Source organism: Diplodia corticola (assembly GCF_001883845.1).
Source record: "Diplodia corticola strain CBS 112549 chromosome Unknown scaffold26, whole genome shotgun sequence".
NCBI classification, from domain to species: Eukaryota; Fungi; Ascomycota; class Dothideomycetes; order Botryosphaeriales; family Botryosphaeriaceae; genus Diplodia; species Diplodia corticola.
In genome coordinates, this window is record NW_017971505.1 from 51,236 (window position 1) to 71,082 (window position 19,847).

Here is a 19,847-nt window from a genome sequence, read left to right on the forward strand (position 1 = left end):
ATCGGACATGACTAGAGCACGTCACCCGCAAGCCGCAGCCTGCAACGAAGTTGTTCCGACAGGAGAAAAAGACAAAATGCACCTCGTGGCCGTAAGGAAAAGTCATGAGCCCCATCTTGGACTAACACAGCAAATTGGCGCCAGCATATTCCGCTATTAAAGACACCAACATCTTTTCGATCGTCCCCAGGGCTTTCTCACGCACGAGCCTTCCGCTCTTTGAACACCAGCTGCAGCGGCTGGTTCAACAACGTGAACGTATCCATCGGGTGCGTATCAAACTTGACACCATCCTCGCCCGGGGCGAATTCGATATCGAAGGTGAGGGCGATCCGGCTGAGCAAGAGACGGAGCTCCATGTACGCCAGCGTCTTTCCAGGGCAAGAGAAGATACCTTCCAAACAAGTCAGCTGCGAGGTACAACCAAGATTTAAGCGCCACACCCGACACACACCCGCCACTGCCACTTTCCCCAATCCTCTCCTAAGCCTTTCTCGAAGAGAGAGAGAGGGAGAGGAAAATAGAAGAACAGGCAGCAAAAAGGAGAAAGAGGAGAACCAAGTCAAAGCAACAAAGAAGGGGAAAAAAAAAAAAAAGAACCAGACTAGAAAAAGGGAGTAATAGAAAGAGAGGCGCCGCAAAAGCGAAGCGACGCAAACAAGCCAAAAAAAAAAAAAAAAAGCCAAGCCAAGCTCAACGCATCACTCACCCTTACTGAACGGCAAAAACGCCAGCCCCTCCTCATTCGGGTTGACGCCCTCCCACCTCTCGGGCCGCCACTCCGCCGGCTCCTCCCACCACCTCGCATCCCGCTGCACCGCCCACGTCGGCACGCTCACGATCGTCCCACCAGGAATGAAGACGCCGTCGACGGTCAGGCCCTGCGGCGGCGTCTCGCGCACGAGGCCCTCGCACGCCGGCGGCTTCAGGCGCATCGTCTCGTTGACGACGTGGTCGAGCAGCGGGATCTCGCGGAATACCTTGTCGTGCGCGACGCTCGCCGGGCCGCCGGGGAACGCGGCGTCGAGGGCGGACTGCAGCCGGGCGTAGACGGATGGGTGGGCGGTCAGGTAGTAGAGGGCGTTGGTGGCGGCGGAGGTGGCGGTGTCGGAGCCGGCGATGATGAGGAGGATGCTGTCTTGCAGGATGGAGAGCTGGGTTTGGTGCGTCGTGGCGCGGTCGTCGAGGAAGTCTTTGAGGAGGTAGGAGGATGTGTCGGTGGGTTCGGTGCCGGGCTGCCAGGCCTGTGTGTTTCGTAGGTGGGGCGTTCAGCGTTTGTTGGTCGGCGGTTTTGGAGTAAAGTAGGGGAGAGGGGGTTTGATGAGGTGGGAGGGGAGGGTGTGTTTCTTACAGCTTGTTTGTCCCTCATTGCCGCACGACACCATTCCTGCATGACGCCGAAGTCACCGGCCAGGCCCGCCTGGTCGAGCATGCACAGCATCCAGGGCGTCGTGCCGACCAGGCCGAGCATCTTCATTCCCTCGTGCAACTTGGCCAGGGTCGTCTCCATTCCGCCGGCCACGATCTTGCCGTCGCCTGCACGCAACATGTTGTACTCCTTTGAGTAGATGACGTCGCCCATGATGTCGAACGAGAAGTAACTTATCCATTCGGTCACGTTGACGGGCTTTCCGTCAAAGCCGCTGAGCCTTTCGAGCAAAGTTGAAACCTTGCTCTGAACGCGTGGCTCGTAACTGGCGAGGGCTGCAGTTGAAAGACGTCGTCAGTGAGTCACCGCAGCTGTGATGGACGGGGGACTGGGAAAGTGAGGTTCAAAGGTACCCTTGGTGCTGAAGCCCCGGTCAAATATCCTGCGCCGCTGGTTGTGCTTTTTGATATCGATAATGGCTAATAAGTTGTCGGTGTCATCTTCGTACCTAGACTGCCTATACCAAGAAGCCTTTTTGCACGGTGACTTGCCGCCATAGATCAACGGGATCGCCGAAGGCCGCAGAATGGAAATTTCACGGGGCCCTGTGTACGACTGATCAGTTCGATTGCGCTTCCTTTGATATTTGTGCCAACTCACCAGTGCGGACAAAGTCGCCGTATTTCTCGTGAAGCTTCTGGATTTCGACAAACAGTTGCATGTTCTTTGACTCGAGATACCAATGGTAGAATTTGGTGAGACGTGCCTGCCATGGCCCGGGAAAATTCCTGATAGGAGAGAGAAAGAGCCTCCTAATGGCGATGCTAGTGAAAAGACCAGTAACGGCGGCGGCAGCTAGGGGGGTAACGTGAATAAGGGCTGACAAAAATCCATTATCCAGGTGATAAGCAGCAGCGACGATGGCCAAAGAGAAAGAGAGGTAGAAGCCTCCGACAAGGCGCCATCCATATTTGTCAAGCTCGAAGCTTTGGGATGCGACGTGGAAAGCGGCGCCAAGGCCTGCCGCTGCAAAGGCAGAGATAGGGAAGGGTGGGGATGCTGCGGTTTGAGGGCCGGAGCCCCCGGCTGTGGTGTTCATGTTTGCTTGGATGTGGGATTACTGATAAAAGACAAACAATTTGGCACATTGACGGCTCAAATACACATATTTCGGCCCCCATGCAGGCCTTGAGGAACTGCTAAAAACGGAACTTGCTGGCGGGTATGGATAAATACCAATGCGCTGGCCACCAACACACAGCCAATCATCGTCAGCGATTTTGTCAGTCGGTGGGTAAAACGGCGCGTGGGTGTCGGAAAAGTAAGCACTACGACCGGGATGTTGCGGCCCATGCATCCAGACGTGGAATAGCTCCGAGTGGTGCTTACGACAGTACCTGTCATCTGCAACATGGACGTATTGTTTGAGCCAGCAAAAGCATCTCCCAAGGAATCTCGCTACATCCTGCGTATGCCCCCTGTCGCAACTTCTTGCTGTGTTCGTAACTTGCATGTAGGAGAAATAGTCTATTACAGCGTCACGAATGACCACTGCTGTCACGGAGACGTTGATTCATGATCGTAGAATTAAACGGTTCCTCGTGAAAGGGTTCTACACGCCTCGATAAGTTGTTCTACGCTCTTCTCTCTCTCTATATCTCTCTCCGCGCAAACGACTTCATTGGTGAGTGTGAAAATTCTAGACGGCCATGCTACACATGACGGCACAGATCCTGGAGGCGATGCTTACCACACATTGCCAGATATAGAACATACTCCGCCCCACCAACGTGGGGTATGCGCAAGGATGGCCTCATACTGCACGCTGCAAGTTTTCGTCTCACAAGCCGCGGGCACAATAATCGGAAAGCTTCAGCACATGGTTACAACGGCCTCTTCATAACACGATCCTAGAAGGAACCAAGGGGCACACATCCGCTCAGACAAGCGGATGAGGAGCACGTACCTTGACAATCAGCTGCCATTCACGCCCGCGTCGGTTCCGGAATGGACGGCAGCACACCATCATCCTTCGATTTGGCCGAGGTCAGCGGCGTGGGCGGCAGCACCTCCCACGAGCAGATGTACTCAAAGCCCGGCTCGTCGGCCGACCTCAGCCACGCCTCGGATTTGCGTACAAAGTCCAAAGAGTCGTCGGCGGCGCTCGACCACGAGTACTGCGGGCTGCCGGACCAGCGCACCGCCACGGCGCGTGCCACAAGCCGCTTCAGGTCGTCGGCGTGGGGGGTGTCGCGCACGCTGGCGGGATGGATCCAGAAGTTCTTGCCGGCCTTGTTCTTGGCCGACTCGGGATAGTGATGGCAATGCTCGTTCTCACGGGCGTGGGCGTGGTTCCACGGCGCCTGCACGGCGCGCAACGCCAGCTCGACCGTCAAGCTCAGCCTCGGCCTCGTCGAGCGACTCTCTTCCTCGTCGGCTTCCAGCACGGCCAGCGCCTCGGTCAGGGCGTCGGGGGCGTCGATGAAGCCGCATCCGGTGGGGCGGGCGAAAGCCACGTCGGCGCGGCGCAGGTGCGGGCGGGCGTGGGGGCCGACGAGCCTGAGCAGGCAGAGCAGGCCGTCGGCGTTGTCGACGAAGAAGTGGTTGGACGAGGCGAAGGCCTGCAGGGCCTCGTCGTGCACGCGGCGCGACACCAGCAGCAGGGCGGCCAGCGTCGGCAGTACCGGGCTCATGCTCGACACCCTGGCCTGGGCGACGCGCACCCCGGCGGGGTCGTGCAGGGCCTCGGCCAGGACCATTCGGCGCAGCTCGGCGGGGAGCTCGAGCAGGCGGGCGCGGGCGGTGGTGGGCTCCAGGGTCCGGCGTCGAGGATGGTCGTGTTGGTGCTGCTCATGGCGGGGAATCGGCGCTGCGTTGGGGCTGGCCGGAGGGGTCGACATCTCTCGGATCGGGAATGCCAGCGCTGGATTGAGGACGTCAGGGTGTGATTGGAGAGGGAGGATGGGGAGAGCGAGGTCGGACTTGTCGGCTCTCTGACGTGTCGTGATCCATGGGCCGACGCCGCTGCCCCTCGTTCGCCGGGCAGGCCTGCGGTGCCTGCCGTGGCTGCCGTGCCTGAGGCCCGAACGGGGCCGTGGCTGCCGTGCGTGGTGCCGGCAGGAGCCACATCGGGACCACATACGCCCTGCCTACTTAACATTGACATCACCCGGGCCCGAGCACCCACGAACCAAGCAGCCATGTCTGCGCTCGAGAAAAGATTCCCGGACATCGTGTTCGAGCCGCTTGTGGCTCCTGCCCAGCATCCCGTCTACAACTACGACGGATTCAATCCATCTGTGCGCACCCTTGCCACAGGCTACACGAAAGAGCCCGGCTTCAGGGCGTTCGGCGTCAACACCATCTTCGAGAGAGATGTCTCTGTCCAGCTCCGTGATGGAGTGAAAATCTACACCGACATCTTTCGTCCCGCTTCGTCCGACACCGAGAACGCCAAGGTCCCGGCAATCATCCCTTGGAGTCCATATGGCAAGAGCGGGAGAGGTGAGCAAGCCGCTGCGTGCGTATCCGTCAGTGCTGAGACATCAAAGGGCCCCAGACCTATGACTCCATGGGGCCCTACCGCTGCGGCATCCCCAAGGAACGCACCTCGGGTTTTCACAAGTTCGAAGTACAGCCCCTTGGTCGTGGAACGAGACCCTACTATTGCTCATGACACTCTCTAGGCGCCAGACCCGGCTGAGTGGGTGGAGAGAGGGTACGCCATCGTCAACTCGGATGCCCGTGGCGCCGGTGATTCTGAAGGCGACATCGTCTTCTGGGGCCAACAGGAAGCAGAAGACATGTACGATGTGGTTGATTGGGTCTACAAACAGCCTTGGTGCAACGGCTCTGTCGCCTTTGCGTAAGAACTGCGCTCCGTTCGTCTTCATCCGAGCCCCCTCGCTAACCTCCCCAAGCGGCAATTCGTGGCTTGCCATCGCGCAAATCAACTTTGCCTCACGACTAAGCCATCCCGCTGTAAAAGCATTTGCCCCATGGGAAGCCATGACCGATGTGTACAGACAGCAAGCCGTGCGTGGAGGAGTCCCCCGGGTGGCTTTCGCCGAAACAGTGATACTCAAGGGGTTTGCTGGTATCTTGCCCTGCTTTCTGCCGCCCTTGAGCGCGTTACTTACTTTTCAAAGGCAATGGCCGAGTTGAGAACATGCCCGGAATGTACTACAAAAGGCCGCACTATGACGAGTACTGGGAAGACAAGACGGTCAAAGTGGAAAACATCAAAGGCGACGTGCCACTGTATCTTACCGCTTCTTATTCGTAAGTACCGACATCGCTGCGAAGGTGGGCGCTAACAGTGCATACCCAAGGACCGGCATCCACTCAGAAGGATCTTTTCATACGTTTATGAAAGCCCAGACGAAGCAGAAATGGCTTCGAGTGCACGGATACCAAGAGTGTAAGCTGTGCCGCTCATTCCCGTCTCATCACTGCTGACAGGCAGAAGGGTTCGACATCTACCGCCCAGAAGTCAACGATGAACTCCAACATTTCTTCGACCGGTACTGCAAGGGTATCGAAAACGGCTGGGAGAAGACGCCAAGCTTCCGCATTTCCCTTCTGGGCTTCACGGGCAGCCCCGCAAAGACCATCTTCGAAAGGCCAGAAGCAGCGTGGCCGATCGCCCGCGCCAAAGAGACCAGATATTACCTGGACGTTTCCCAGAAGACCCTCACCAGCTCGGCACCTCAAGCCGAAGCCTCGGCCTCTTACGAGGCCCACAGCTTGACCGACACGCTCGACTTCACCCTCACCTTTGCCAAACACACGGAGCTCGCGGGCTACCCCGTCGTCAAGCTCTGGATGTCCTGCGCCGCCAAGTCGGACATGGACGTGAACGTGCAGATCCGCAAAACCGGCCGCGACGGGCGCCCGCTCGCGCACCTCAACTACCCGTGCCCGGTCGACGAGGCGGACGTGCCCGACACCAACGTGGCCAAGTTCCTCGGCCCGGGCGGCATGCTGCGCGCCAGCCACGCCTGCACCAAGGAGTACCGCGACGGCCGCCCCTTCTACACGTCGCTCCGGAGCGAGCCCGTGCCCGCGGGCGCCGTCGTGCCGCTCGAGATCCCCGTGTGGCCGATCGGCATGGTGTTTGAGGAAGGCGAGGGCGTGATGCTGAGGGTTGCCGGCCATGATTTGAGGTTGCCCGAGGTGGAGATGCTGAGGCTGAAGGAGCCGGTTGATGAGAATGTTGGTGAGCATGTTGTGCATGCGGGGGGCAGGTATGATAGTTATCTTGTGCTGCCCGTCATCGAGTAGGATTTTAGTTTTGAACGAGCTTCAGAGTTTGTGTTGGTGTGTTGTCAAATTTGACTCGTTTGCATTGTTCCCTCTTCATCTAAGGAGACCCCGACAGGTTATCCATGAGTGGGTCCTTGCCCCGCAACAGGATGGTAACTTCAGAGCAGGAATCCTGGCGTATCGCTTATTCTCCCTCGGAGTTTCTACAGTTCAGGGAAGACAGTCATCTCCGAACGCTCTGGGGAAATGATATCAAAGTTGGAGTGAATTCCATGTGAGCCTCCAATCACACCGAGCTTCGTTTATCTTCCACCACCAAGACGCCTTTTGTTGCTAAAACATCAAAACCAGATCTAAGATATCTCGTTGGATGCCGACGATCATACATAATCTTGCCACCGGCCTATCGGGACCATGCGCCATAAGAGCATGGGCCTTGGAAGTAATAACTGAACATGGATGATGGTCTGCCCAACGCTACTGGCCGTACTCCACGTTGAGCAACTGCTGCTGCGGACGACCTTGGCCTTTGCCGTGGGGCAACGCCTTCAAAATCTCCGGTTCGGGCGTGACAACCTTCGTCGTCCGCAGCACCTCGCCGTCACGGCCCACCGCATCCGCCAGCACTCCCTTAACCTTGCGCCCAGGCAGCCTCAGCGCCGTCTCAAACCCCTCCCGCCGCACGTCTCCCAGGCGAACCAGCTCCGTCTCCCCCCCTCTCCCACCAGAGTCGCCCGCGACCTCAAAGAACCTCCACGCCGCGGTCTCGGTATCCCCATTCCACGACACATACACCGTCGTCCCCCCACCACTCACCGCCGCCGCATCCTCCTCCAGCGCCACAATCGCCGGCTCCTCGCCCGGCACCCCCGTCCACTCGTACCGGAACGCCCGATAATTCTGCACGCCCGCGCCCAGCACGGCGCCGCTGTCGAGAAACGCGTGGAACACGGGCTCGCCGCCGGGCATCAGGTACTCGGTCAGCGCGCCCTCGGACCCCCAGTTGACGAGGACGTTGCCGTTCGGCAGCACCTGCGTCGAGCCTTGCGATTTGGATAGAAACGTCGTGCCGGGAGGCGGGTAGAAGCCTTGCACGAGGTCGGCGGTCCAGGCGCCGCCGCCGCCGCCGCCGCTGCTGCTGCTGCTGCTGTTCAGCCGCAGGATCTTGCCGCTCGAGGTCGGCGCCGTGCGCACTTCGGAGCCGCCCGAGTGCTCGGTGCCGTGGGCGGCGTTGTCGAAGAGGGAGATGAGCTCGATGGATGGGTCGTCGTCGTATTCCGGGCTGGTGGGCAGGAAGCGCGCGTGGTGCTGGAAGCAGAAGGTTGCGTTGGGGCCGAGCGTGAAGGACGAGTTCTTGCCGCCGAGCCGCCAGAGGATGGCGCCCGTCGCGCCCGAGATCTTGTGGATGGAGCAGGCGTCGCGGGCGGAGATGAGGTAGTTGCCTGACGCGTCTTTGTCGACGCTGTTGATGTGGAAGTAGTCCCATGCGTCGGACGAGTTGTAGCCGGAGCCCGCTTGGCCGGGGTTGAGCGGGAGCACGGCTTCTGTTAGGGGTGTTAGTTTGGGCTGGGCGTCGGGCGCTGTGGGCGGCGCTTACCGTCTGGGGAGACGTGGTCGAGACTGGCCCATTCGAAGAGCAGTTCTCCCGTCTCGATGTCGAGCTCTGTGGTTTTGTCAGGTCTTTCATGCGAGTATGAAACTGGTCACAGTCGACGGTACCTTGAATGATGGCATTGACAATCCACTGCTGCTCCTCGCTTGCTCCCCATGGAGTGAGGTCTCGCGGAACCGGTTGGTATATCTGAATCAAGGCCGTCTTCTCTCCAATAATGTGGAACTCATGCTTGTCGGTGAGCTTATGATTGCCAGCTCTTAGCTCTCTGATCGTATCATAATGCTTGTTCAGGATGGTCGTGTGTCCATGTCCGTGACCATATCCGGGGTTGTGGTCTCCCTCAAAGCTGAACAGGACGTCTTCCCCCTTCCACCGAGCAGCCTGGAAGTTTGTTGCCCAGATCGAGTAGATGCCGTACCCCGACCAGACAAGCTCGCCGTCATCTCGAAAGATATATGGTCCGGCTTGTCGTGGGCCGTGTTGCTCGGTAGGCGTGTCTGGAAGGCCTGCGAATGGCGCCACGAAAAGGTATCCCTTGTCGACAGTAGAAGCTGCAGGGATCGTGATGTTGAGCCGTGGTGGAGCGAGATCGGGCCTTGACTTGAACTGCCAATCAGCCCTCACAAAGCATAGTAGAGACGCGAGGACAGCAATTTCTCGGTACATGGTACTGGTCAGATGGGGTGGATAAGAACAATATTTTGAGAATAATCTTGCTTTCTGCAGTGTTTATAATTCTTTAATAGATGGACGATCTTCCACGGCCTAGTCACGCACTCGTTCCCCGCCTTGATGCAATTGCAGCTCCACCTGCATGACGGGGAAAAGTCCCCCCAACCACTCTTCGCAAGCTCTACTTTTCGAGGCCCCATCCCCTTGGCGCAACCCCACCCGTTTCCTCCGACGTCATTGAACAAGCCACGCCTTACTTCGGCAGTATCACGTATGCTCCAACTCCTACCTTCCAATGCGCAACCTGACGGCCTATGGTTCTCGTAATGGCCCGTCTGTTTCCTCGGATGAATCGATGCTTCTGATTCTTCGCTTCCATTTCATTGCGAACGTCCACTCATGCGGGGTGCTCGTTTCCATTGTCAATTCGTCTTGCGAGGTAAGCATCCCGAGCGAGAGGCTAACCGCAAGTGTCAAGTGGTCCGAGTTCTGTAGCTCGTGAAACCCATCCCAAATTGCGTGCTGTCGCTGATCTCAGGCTATCCACTGTTCTGCATGGATTCTCATGCTCCCTGGTGTGGATCTGAAGAAAAAACTGGCTACTTTAATTCCATGTGAAAAGAAGCCTCGAACTCGGCGAGGCCGCGTCTCGTCATCTTACAGCTTCACCAGCAAAGTCCACCTGACCAAATGACAGACTACGGAACGCTGATCTCGGACGACGATGGCACCGGCCATGTGGTTCCCCAACCGTCAGAGCGGGAGACGCAACCGCTGCTCGGGCCGCCGGAACCGGGAAACTCGTGGCGACCACCACGACACTTCATCTGGATAGAAACGGCAATCTTTGCCAATGTCTTCCTCTACGGCTTCGACAGTACCATCACCGCGGCAACATATGCAACCATTAGCTCCGAGTTTGGCGCGGCAAACACTGCTTCTTGGCTTACCACCTCGTACCTCGTCACGAGTACCGCGTTCCAGCCGCTCTATGGTCGCTTCTCCGACTTGTTTGGCAGGCGCATCTGCTTCTTCGTCTCGACAATCACCTTTGCCATCGGATGTCTAGGCTGCGGACTTGGACGAGACATTGTGCTCGTCAACGTCATGCGGGCTGTCTGTGGATTTGGCGGCGGCGGTCTCATGACCATGGGTAAGCCTTGTTCTGCTCATGACTTTATACATACATGGCCATGGCTGACTCTTCACTTCAAGCGACTATTGTCAACTCGGACATGATACCATTCCAAAAGCGTGGCATGTATCAAGCTGTGCAAAATGGCATGTTCGGCTTCGGCGCAATCTGCGGTGCTTCGTTTGGCGGATCGATTGCCGACTATATTGGATGGCGCTGGTGCTTCTTACTGCAGATTCCCGTCTCCGCCGTCGCCCTGGTTCTGGGCTTCCTGGTGGTGCAAAATCCAAGCCGAGACTTCAGCCTTCATCAGTCGTCGTTGAAGGATATCTGGACAAAGGTCGACTTCTCTGGATCGCTGCTGCTCGTCTCAGCCATATCGATTCAGCTGGTAGGGCTGAGTCTCGGCGGCAATGAATTGCCTTGGAGCAATGGATGGGTCATTGGCTCCCTTGTCGGGAGCGTACTTCTGCTTGTGTTGTTCATCATTGTCGAAGCCAGGACCACTGCCATTCCCATCATACCACTGCGCATGCTCAAAGGCCGTCTTCCGGTTTCGGCGCAGACTGCCAACATATGCGCTGGGCTTGCGGCGTATGCTGTATGATTTTCCATAAGCACCCCCTGGAACGCCTTGCTAACGCATTGTAGTATCTCTTCATGCTTCCGCTATTCTTCCAGGTTGTCCTCTTGGATTCTGCAACAAAGGCGGGCGTACGCTTGGCACTACCTTCGCTGGCGACACCCATCGGTGGTCTTATCTCGGGCGTTGTCATGTCTCGATGGGGCAAGCTCTTCTGGCTTGTGCGCGCAGGCGCCTCTCTGATGGCATTTGGTAATCTACTTGTTCTGACACTGGGCTTTCACGACCAGGCCTGGAAATACCTGGTCTTTACCTTTCCTGCCAATCTCGGTCAGGGCATCATCTATCCAGGCCTTCTTTTCACATCGCTTGCGGCATTCGATCATTCCGGCATGTCCCGCTTCACCACCTCCCCTCGAGAGTCTTGTCTGCTGACATTTTGCAGATCACGCTGTCACAGCTTCGACTGTCTACTTGGTTCGTTCTCTGGGATCCGTGTGGGGCGTGGCTATCACCTCGGCCATCCTCCAGAATACATTGAAAAAGAGCCTTCCCACCGCTCTTCCCGACGTCCCCGGTAAAGACGACGTATGTATCCTTCAAACACCCTTAGCCGCTGATCTTAACCATGGCCGTCTAGATAATTGACCAAATCCGACACTCGGTGACTACGCTGCGAGATCTTCCACCCGAATTGCAATATCCCGCCAGATTGGTCTACTACGACGGAATACGCTACGCGTTCCTGTTCTCGACAGCCGTTGCAGCACTAGCCATTGTCGCATCTTCATTGCTCAAAAAGAATGGAGAGATGCGAAGTACGCAAAAATGAATGATATCTGCGGAGAAGGAACTTCACCAGACAGATTTACGGTCTCAGTTGCAATACATTTGTCGTATATTGGGGTGAGAAGGACCACTGGTTTCAGGGTACCAAGACCGGAGTGCAAACACCTTAATCAGAGTACATATACCAAGAATTGTCGTCCTCTTCACCGCCTTCCTTGCCTTTCATCCCGCGATATTCAGATTTCCAACCCGGGAAAACAATGCCCTCACAATACCCTCAATATAAAAAAAAAAGCGTTGGAATTGTTCGGCCTCGTCGGTATTAACGCTCCCAGTGGTTCAAGCCCGTCACTTGCCATTCAAAGTAGGACTGAGTATCGCACTTGAAAAAAGGATGCAGCGCCGCACTTGTTTTCAGTGATGGCTAAAGGCCTTATATTGTCTGACACTGAGTAATGATTCAGTGATTATCACCTTGCCGAGAAAAGTCACGAAAACGGGTTCGCACTCGTACCCATGTTAGAAAAAAGATAGGCGTACGGGTTCGGGACGTCATCGCTGCTCCGTGGGATTTGCAAGTTGAAAGTACTTCCCGATTGAGACAACGCACCGACCAAGGCAGCACTGGCGGCATGTCGGACCGTTTTCCCCTCACCATGCCTAGGGGTGTTCCGAGGCTTAGCCGGAGCACTAGCGAAGGGTGCTATCCGCTCTTTCGCTCTCATCTTCTTATACAACACATCCACACATCTCCTTTGGATCGAGAAGATGCCCAGAAGGGTCAAGGAAGGTCGCCCGTCATCGCGCGATGAGGCCGTCGAGCTCGCAGATGTTGCAAACCCCCCAGAAGCGGAGGGAGAACCGATTATCCCAAAGAGGACCTACATCAAAGTCGTCAGCGCCGCCTTTTCTTTTTTCGTTGCAGGCGTGAACGACGGGAGCCTTGGTGCTTTGATCCCCTATCTCATTCGATCCTACGACATCAACACCGCCATGATCTCGATTGTGTAAGCTCTCTCGCGCGTCCGTCTGGCTCCTGTGCAGCAGTGCTTATAGTCAGATGCGAAGCTACGCCGTTACTTTCTCCGGATGGTTCCTTGCCGCAATCTCCAACAGCCATCTATGCCAATACCTCGACCTGGGCGCAATGCTGGTCCTCGGAGCCTTCTTGCAGCTCCTTGCTCACGCCTTGCGCTGCTGGACCCCGCCTTTTGCCCTGTTTGCCGTCACCTTCGGCATAGTCAGCCTCGGCCAGGCATATCAGGACACGCATGCAAACACCTTTGTCGCATCGGTAAAGACAGCACACCGGTTTCTGGGTCTCATCCATGCCATGTATTCGGGCGGATGCCTCGTCGGCCCGTTCGTGTCCACCGCCATCGCCTCCGCAGACACCCCCTCGCGATGGAGCCTGTTCTACACTTTTCCATTGGGGCTCGGCGTTGTGAACCTTGCCCTCTGTGTGGGCGCTTTCCGGGATAGCTTGACCATCAAAGCAAAGCGATCTGTCAATGTCGGCTCCGGCGACGGCTCAAGGAACGAGGGTGCACTTTTGCAGATCAAAGAGACGCTCAAGACCCCGAGTGTCTGGCTCCTCAGCCTCTTCTACTTCTTTTATCTTGGCGCCGTCATTACCGCGAGTGGTGAGTGAGTATGCTCGCACTTTAAGGAGTACCGCTGACGTGCTGTCCACCGTCAGGCTGGGTGGTAGAGTATCTTGTCGAGGTCCGCGATGGTGATCTCGCTGACATGGGTTACGTCCCGGCTGGCTTCAATGGTGGATCTTTCCTGGGAAGACTTTTGTTGGCCGAGCCGACGCATAGGTGGGGCGAGCGACGCATGATATTCATCTACAGTGTCATCGGTCTGGCGCTTCAGCTTCTGTTCTGGCTGTACGTTAATTCCAAGAAACCCCCCTCACATATCGTCTCTAACAGTCGGACCGCACCAGTGTGCCAAATATCATTGCCGCATCGGTCGCCATCAGCTTGCTGGGATTCGTTCTGGGTCCTTTCTTCGCCGCTGTAAGTACTGATTAGTGAACGTTACTCTCGAGCAATGCGTCAGTGCAAGATTCGTCGTATCCTGCCGCTCACACTGAAAAACCCACCGTGTGTGCTTCATGCAGTCTGCTGACTCAGTATTGTTGCCTCAGGGAGTCTCAGTGGGATCGAGGTTGTTCTCCACCCGAGTTCGTTCGTCTGCCCTCGCGCTCGTCTTCGTCCTTGGTCAGATCGGAGGCTCCATATTCCCCGCAATCACAGGCATCGTCGCCGCACACGCTGGGGTGAAAGTGTTGCAACCAGTACTCGTTGCATTGCTGGCCGCCACCGGGATTAGTTGGCTCCTCGTCCCGAAAACGAGCGGACTCCATCATAGAGATTAGGCTCCAAAAGTCGCGTGCGGAGGCCGGGGGGCAACAGCCAATCGATTTCTCCTGGCCAAAAAGAAAAGAAAAGGAAGAAGAACAAGTAAAACGCACCATCAACTAAAACATCATCATCATCAACATCAACAACAACAACCTCACCCATCCACCCCCACCACCGCCGCCACATCTGCCGGCAACACATACACCCTCTCATCCGGCAGCAACCCCCTCCTCCTCAACTCCGCATCATCCACCGCCTCCCCCTCCCCCTCCACCGCCTCCTTCAGCCCCCTCGCGCGGGCCGTCACATCCTCAATCCCCACCACCCACTCGTCCACCCACCTCTGCACCAGCCCCGGCGGTATCCCCACCTGCAAGCTCCTCCACGCGCACCTCTCCAGCCGCGGCGACCGTTCCGGATCCCACTGCACCCGCACTCCGCCTCCAGCCCCTTCCTTCTTCTCCTTCCTCTCGTTCGCTCCCACCTCGTGCGTCAGCACCCCCCTCCGCAGCAGCGCCGCGAACCCCTCGTGCGTGACGCGCAGCGCCAGCACGCGCTCCTGCCGCGCGTCCTTGAGCGCGTAGCCGCTGCGGTACATCATCCAGCACCAGCTGGGCTTGATCCACGTCATGCGGCCGGGCTTGAAGGCCGGCGAGGCCGAGAGGCGCTGCGTGGCGACGGCGGCGTCGGCGATGGCGGACGGGTAGGCCTGGTAGACGGTGATGGTTGTGGAGTCGTAGAGGGCGCGGATCTGGCGCTGTGGTGGATGTGGCGGCGGTGGTGACGGTTGGAGGGTTGTAACAGGTGGGACTGGGGGGATCGGCGTGGTGGTGGTCGTAGTGGTCATGGTGGTGGGGTTGCAGCGAGCTGTTGGCTCGGCCGTGTTGCTGGAGGGGGGGGTGTTTTGTGTGCTTCTGGGTTTCTTGTTTCTCTCTTTTTCGTTTTTTTCCTTCAATTCTGAGGTGGGGCTGGTGTTTTGATGGGTCGCGGCTTTTATGTGTTGCGTATAGGTGTGACTTATTCGCAAGTCTTTATCGATACCGTCGCGCTAATCGAGTCACCGGCGGTGAACCCGGTGTGGAAAGGAGAAAGGCGCGGTTGGATGCGGCCGGTGTCCAGCCGCCCTTGTTCAGCAGCACTGTTCCCAAAATCCATCTTACGGTGATCTTCTGTGCTGCTCATTCACAATCCTGTGGTCCTGCTGTGCAGTGTGTCGAGTCACTTCAAGATTGAGCCGTGTTTGAAAGCATAGCAGAAAATAATACACATCAAAGCTGACCGACGAAAGTGTTGGAAAAAGATGTTTATACTCTTTCCATCCAGGAAGCGTCTGATATTAGATGATGCAACAAGGTCGAGGGCCACGACCGTCTGGGTGTGAAAGGTTCGGTTATGCCCCGCACGCCGCAGTTACCGACTAGTATTGGTGTGCGCCTGCTGGCCCTAGCTTCTCTTGAATCAGGTCGCGTACGTGAAGGGCTGCATTCCCTGGATTGTGCGACAGAATCGATGTTTGGTAGATGGCACGATATGGAAAGAAGGCACACGAACCCTGACTGGGTGGACAGTTACGTCGTTAAGAGTTTGTCGAAGGATCATATTGAAGAGCTCGTAGGATGGTGCCCGGTGCGCGTATGTTGAACACAAGGAAGTGTTGCCACATACATGGCTTGGCTTTACTACAGATGTTCGGAGGCTTCTATCTGGAAAAGGCGACGCAAGAAGCCGGAGAGAAGAGGTGCCAGCCTCACCTGCGTTGTATTTGAGGGGTACGTTGCACAGTTTCCAAAGGTGTGGGTGATTGGTATGACAAGCCGGGCGCAAAGGGTGACCTGGGCACAGGGAGAGGACGAGCAGGGATTACACTCAGATAAGCAGGAATAGATGGCAGATTCGGGATCTGTGGGGATCAGGTGCCCAGTGGCTCGATCGGATGGCAGCGGAAAGATGAGCGGGTCCAAGGGTCCAATGGCGACAAGTAAGCGAGGATGTAACGTGGGGTACTTCGCAGCTTGTTTGGACTCAACACCAACCTCGAAATCTTGGGCAACGGCCTCGGTCCGCCGCGTGGTCGGAGAATCCACTTCAAGTGACGGATTCTGGCCCTTCCCGTCCCATGGCAACCTTGGTTCCTTCAAACAAGAGATGTTTGCTGAGCACGGCCCCGTTTGAAGAGCGAGGACGACGAACGAGAGATGGGGGGTTTGGAAGGTCGAAAAGGTTGTTCCGAATGGCTAACCGGATGGGATGGGGGGCCAGCTGGTCTATTCACTGAGGGCTGCCAGCCTAAAGTAATCAGTGCAGGCCCAACCTTGAAACCCACAGTATCGAGGGCCTTGTTCAAAGGAAGATTCCGGGACGTTTCCTCGCCATGGGTAGGGCAATCCACTCGGCTTTGTTCCATTACAGCCATGGAGCGTGTAATGACCTGCACGAGGCGGCTTCTCTGGCGGAGCGCTGGCCTCGGAAAAGCAAAGATACCGAAAGGCCACCTTACAGTCTGACCGCCGGGCCGCACTGGGCCCACACGTGGCAACGACTGCCTCTCCAGTCCCCAGGTTCCCGTTCCCGGCCGTTTGCTGTCGCTCTTGGACGGGCGGATTGACAATGTCTGGAGCAGCGGGAGCGGACGGCGCAACAGCACTGCGGCCAAGTGACGGCGGCGACGGTACTACCAACCAGCCATGGAAGTCATTGGACGTGAGCGTGCGGGCAGAGGCTTTGGGCGGTCGTCGTCTTCGCAGTTACTGGATCCGGCAAGTATCGTAGGGTCCGCTCGCACAGTCCACCGAGGCGCGAAAGGGCCGTGGCCACCGCTCAGACGAACCCCTAAAAACTCAGCCGACGGACGCCACCACACCGCTAGGCTGGGCTCATGCCGAGCGTCAGGGGCGCCGGTCAGGAAGAGGGCTGCGCTGCAGCGGCGTCGGTTGCGTGTCCACAGAGCTGGCGACGGATCCACGGCGGGCATGCCAGACGCGGTGAGTGGCTGATACGTCGGCAGGGATGCGGGCCACAGGCCACCCGGCCGACCGATGGCGGAGGGCAAAAATAGGATGAGAAGGGGCACGGCTGGGCGGCGCGAAGTCCACAGATTCAGATCAACGCGGGCGGCGCAATTTTGCGACGGATCGAAAAAGATTAGGGGTTTCAGGGACCCAGTGGCGGAGGCTACTCCTAGCGTCGTTGAGGCGCTGGTCGCTTATCACATTTCTCGCCTCAGCCATCGCCGCGGGCAGGAGCCAGGAAGGAGCGACGCCGCGCCCGGCTCGCCGCATGCGGCAGCGACAGCGACACTGACAGCGGCAGCGACACGTACGCTGGCCGGGCGACAGGCAGCTGCCAGCTCTGTCAGGCGCGGCGTGGGGACGCCAACACGGCTTCAGCTGAAAGCGACCCAGACTCAGGCACGCTGAGGCTCGAATCAGACCCTGATCTACCCGACCTGCCTTGACCGCCTGCGCGTTGAGCTCGCGGCGCCGCCTGTCATTGGCTGCGTAGCCGGAGCCCTTTTTTTTTTCTCGAACAACAGAAGGTCCGAAAGCACGAAACAGCCGATACAGCGCACATCCGTGCCTGCCCAGTCCCCAGCTTTGCGCGGAGCACCGTACCCCACCCCACCGCCGACCTCAACGCATTCGTAAACGCTGCGGCGAATGCGCCTGCCGCGACGCTGCAGCACCGCGGCGCCCTCGCGGCTCCAGCCTCCAGCAGCCTCCCTGGCCGGCCCGACTGGCTACGCCTGCCGCGTTGGCGGCCGCCAGGCTCGAGTCGCCGTCCGTGCCACGTGCGGCAACGCACATCGCTCCAGCCAGTCAGGAGAATGGCAAACCACGGCTGCTACGCTTGGGGCGTGCTTGGTGGATCAATTGTCCGTTGAGTTTCGGTCCCACGCGCGCAGGGCCTTCACCGTCAATGGCGGCACCCCACTCTGCTTGGCCTCCTCTTCCTTGACACCACCGCTCCCCTTTCTTTCCCACTATTAAAAGCCTCCTCCCTCCGCTGCGTCTCCTGGCAACGGGAAAACTCTTCTCTCCTGCCCACCATGTCTGTTGCGCAAACCGTCACCCTGCAGAAGGGCGAGCAGCAGCTCGCCTCCAAGGACAACGTACGCCTCCTTTGCTCGAGTCCTGCCCGCCCCGGCTCTCAGCTAACAACTGCCAAAGGTCATCAGCCTGAAGCCGACGTCCAACCTCGCCGACCCGGCAAAATGCCCCAGTCTCGGCGACCTGAAGCGCGCCATTCCCGCCCACTGCTTCCAGCCCAAGGTCTCCATCTCCATGGCCTACCTTGCCCGTGACATCGTCATGGTCGCTGCCCTGGTCTACGGCGCCCTGCAAATCCACCACGTCGAGTCGTTTGCTGCCCGCACCGCCCTCTGGGTCCTCTACGGCTTTGCCCAGGGCTGCATCTGCACCGGTCTGTGGATCCTCGCCCACGAGTGCGGCCACGGCGCCTTCTCCAGGCACCAGCGTCTGAACGATGTCGTCGGCTGGTTCTGCCACTCTGCCATTGGCGTCCCGTACTTTTCCTGGAAGATCTCGCATGCCCGCCACCACCGCTTCACCGGCCACATTGAGAAGGACCTCGTCTTTGTTCCGCGCACGGTCGAGGAGATCGCCGGCAAGCTGGGCATCTCCATCAAGGCCCTCGAGGAGCTCACCGAGGACACGCCCATCGTCACCACCTTCAAGCTGCTTTTCCACCAGCTTCTCGGCTGGCAGACGTACCTTCTCTTCAACGTCTCGGCCGGCCACAAGAGCCGCGTCCGCGACAACGACAAGAAGGGCTGGTTCACCGAGCGTGGCAGCCACTTCGACCCCTGGAGCGTCCTCTTCCTTCCCCAGCAGGCGCACCTCATCATTATCTCGGACATTGGCCTTGCCCTCACTGGCTACGTCCTCTACCAGGCCGCGCAGGTGCTTGACTGGCAGACGGTTGCTCTCCTCTGGGTCGTTCCCTACGTCTGGGTCCACCACTGGCTGATCGCCATCACCTACCTGCACCACACGCACCCCGAGGTTCCCCACTACGGCGAGGACACGTGGAACTTCACCGTTGGCAACCTGTGCACCATTGACCGTGACTTCGGCTTCATCGGCACGCACCTGTTCCACGGCATCATTGACACGCACGTCGTCCACCACCTGTTCCCCAGGATTCCCTTCTACTACGCCGACGAGGCCACGGCCGCCATCCGCCCCATGCTCGGCGAGTTCTACAACGAGGACAAGAAGACCAACTTCCTGAGCAGCCTGTGGACCACGTTCCGCACGTGCCGCTGGGTCAGGGAGGAGAAGGCGGCCCCGGCGGCTCAGATGTTCCACTGGGTCAAGCCGTCGGCCAAGGCTACGAACTGAAGAGAAAAAAAGTTTCGGTCGCGTTGGCGTTGATGTGTCAATCTGAAATTCGAACATGGGCTCGACTAGATTTCACAGGAAAGGATAGAACAGCTTAGCGCATTCTGGCTAAGGATTTTGGCGTTTTGTTTTTGGGTTGTTCGACAAATACCCGCGACTCCGGGGTTTCAGCAAATGCTCCGCAACCAGTGTCCTTGGGGATGAGAGTTCTGGAATGCTACAATTAGAGTTTAGAGAGAGAAAAGATACCTCAAGAAATTAGAGTTATAGACACGGAACCCTCCCCGCGCAGGAGGTTCTGTTGCAAAGATTCCTTTTCTAACTTGCCCCGCTCACTGTCATGTATCTGCTGTGACATTTCGCTCACACTATATATCTCCCACAGTAGAAACTTTTTTTTTTTTTTGGCTATCAGCCCTTGCGCTGGTCTCCCTTGATAGCCATATTGGCCCAGAAAAACTGTAAACGTCGGGCTAGGCAATATCGTATCGCTCAACGCATAATTGATAAGTACGCACGAAGATGCATGCTACCACTGGCTTATGGCCTGTCGCTTTGAGGCCGCGGAGAGTGTCTGGAACAGATTGGAGGAAAGATGACTGCGCACCTTTTCTCGACTCGCTTGCTTCTTCCAGAAGTATAAATTGACTCGCAGCGTGTGGCATGGGGCATTACCGGTGCGCAGCA

The 19,847-nt window shown here is 57.7% G+C and overlaps 7 protein-coding genes across 7 annotated transcripts; 3 read left to right on the plus strand and 4 right to left on the minus strand.

The window, feature by feature from the left end:
* Positions 1–197: 197 nt before the first annotated feature.
* BKCO1_2600019 (cytochrome p450) lies at positions 198–2,468 on the minus strand (the record flags this gene model as incomplete). Its single annotated transcript, XM_020273415.1, has 5 exons — positions 198–394; positions 710–1,244; positions 1,352–1,704; positions 1,783–1,974; positions 2,030–2,468. The coding sequence occupies 5 exons, from the start codon at positions 2,466–2,468 to the stop codon at positions 198–200; spliced, it is 1,716 nt and encodes a 571-aa protein (XP_020130256.1).
* An 886-nt stretch (positions 2,469–3,354) lies between these two features.
* BKCO1_2600020 (uncharacterized protein) lies at positions 3,355–4,269 on the minus strand (the record flags this gene model as incomplete). The annotated part of the gene is made up of 1 exon (XM_020273417.1): positions 3,355–4,269. The coding sequence occupies one exon, from the start codon at positions 4,267–4,269 to the stop codon at positions 3,355–3,357; it is 915 nt and encodes a 304-aa protein (XP_020130175.1).
* Positions 4,270–4,569: 300 nt separating this feature from the next.
* Positions 4,570–6,652, plus strand: BKCO1_2600021 (x-pro dipeptidyl-peptidase c-terminal non-catalytic domain-containing protein; the record flags this gene model as incomplete). The annotated part of the gene is made up of 7 exons (XM_020273418.1): positions 4,570–4,873; positions 4,921–5,000; positions 5,056–5,234; positions 5,290–5,465; positions 5,518–5,650; positions 5,701–5,789; positions 5,838–6,652. The coding sequence occupies 7 exons, from the start codon at positions 4,570–4,572 to the stop codon at positions 6,650–6,652; spliced, it is 1,776 nt and encodes a 591-aa protein (XP_020130295.1).
* Positions 6,653–7,111: 459 nt separating this feature from the next.
* Positions 7,112–8,915, minus strand: BKCO1_2600022 (uncharacterized protein; the record flags this gene model as incomplete). The annotated part of the gene is made up of 3 exons (XM_020273419.1): positions 7,112–8,178; positions 8,232–8,297; positions 8,354–8,915. The coding sequence occupies 3 exons, from the start codon at positions 8,913–8,915 to the stop codon at positions 7,112–7,114; spliced, it is 1,695 nt and encodes a 564-aa protein (XP_020130184.1).
* Positions 8,916–9,611: 696 nt separating this feature from the next.
* On the plus strand, positions 9,612–13,814 carry BKCO1_2600023 (mfs drug transporter; the record flags this gene model as incomplete). Its single annotated transcript, XM_020273420.1, has 10 exons — positions 9,612–10,074; positions 10,137–10,657; positions 10,708–11,029; positions 11,085–11,227; positions 11,280–11,457; positions 12,093–12,435; positions 12,497–13,071; positions 13,128–13,320; positions 13,380–13,452; positions 13,584–13,814. 10 exons carry the CDS (start codon positions 9,612–9,614, stop codon positions 13,812–13,814), a joined length of 3,042 nt encoding a protein of 1,013 aa, XP_020130183.1.
* Positions 13,815–13,954: 140 nt separating this feature from the next.
* On the minus strand, positions 13,955–14,647 carry BKCO1_2600024 (atp-dependent rna helicase dhx8; the record flags this gene model as incomplete). The annotated part of the gene is made up of 1 exon (XM_020273421.1): positions 13,955–14,647. One exon carries the CDS (start codon positions 14,645–14,647, stop codon positions 13,955–13,957), a length of 693 nt encoding a protein of 230 aa, XP_020130180.1.
* Positions 14,648–17,845: 3,198 nt separating this feature from the next.
* BKCO1_2600025 (oleate delta-12 desaturase) lies at positions 17,846–19,160 on the plus strand (the record flags this gene model as incomplete). The annotated part of the gene is made up of 2 exons (XM_020273422.1): positions 17,846–17,908; positions 17,967–19,160. The coding sequence occupies 2 exons, from the start codon at positions 17,846–17,848 to the stop codon at positions 19,158–19,160; spliced, it is 1,257 nt and encodes a 418-aa protein (XP_020130179.1).
* Positions 19,161–19,847: the final 687 nt, after the last annotated feature.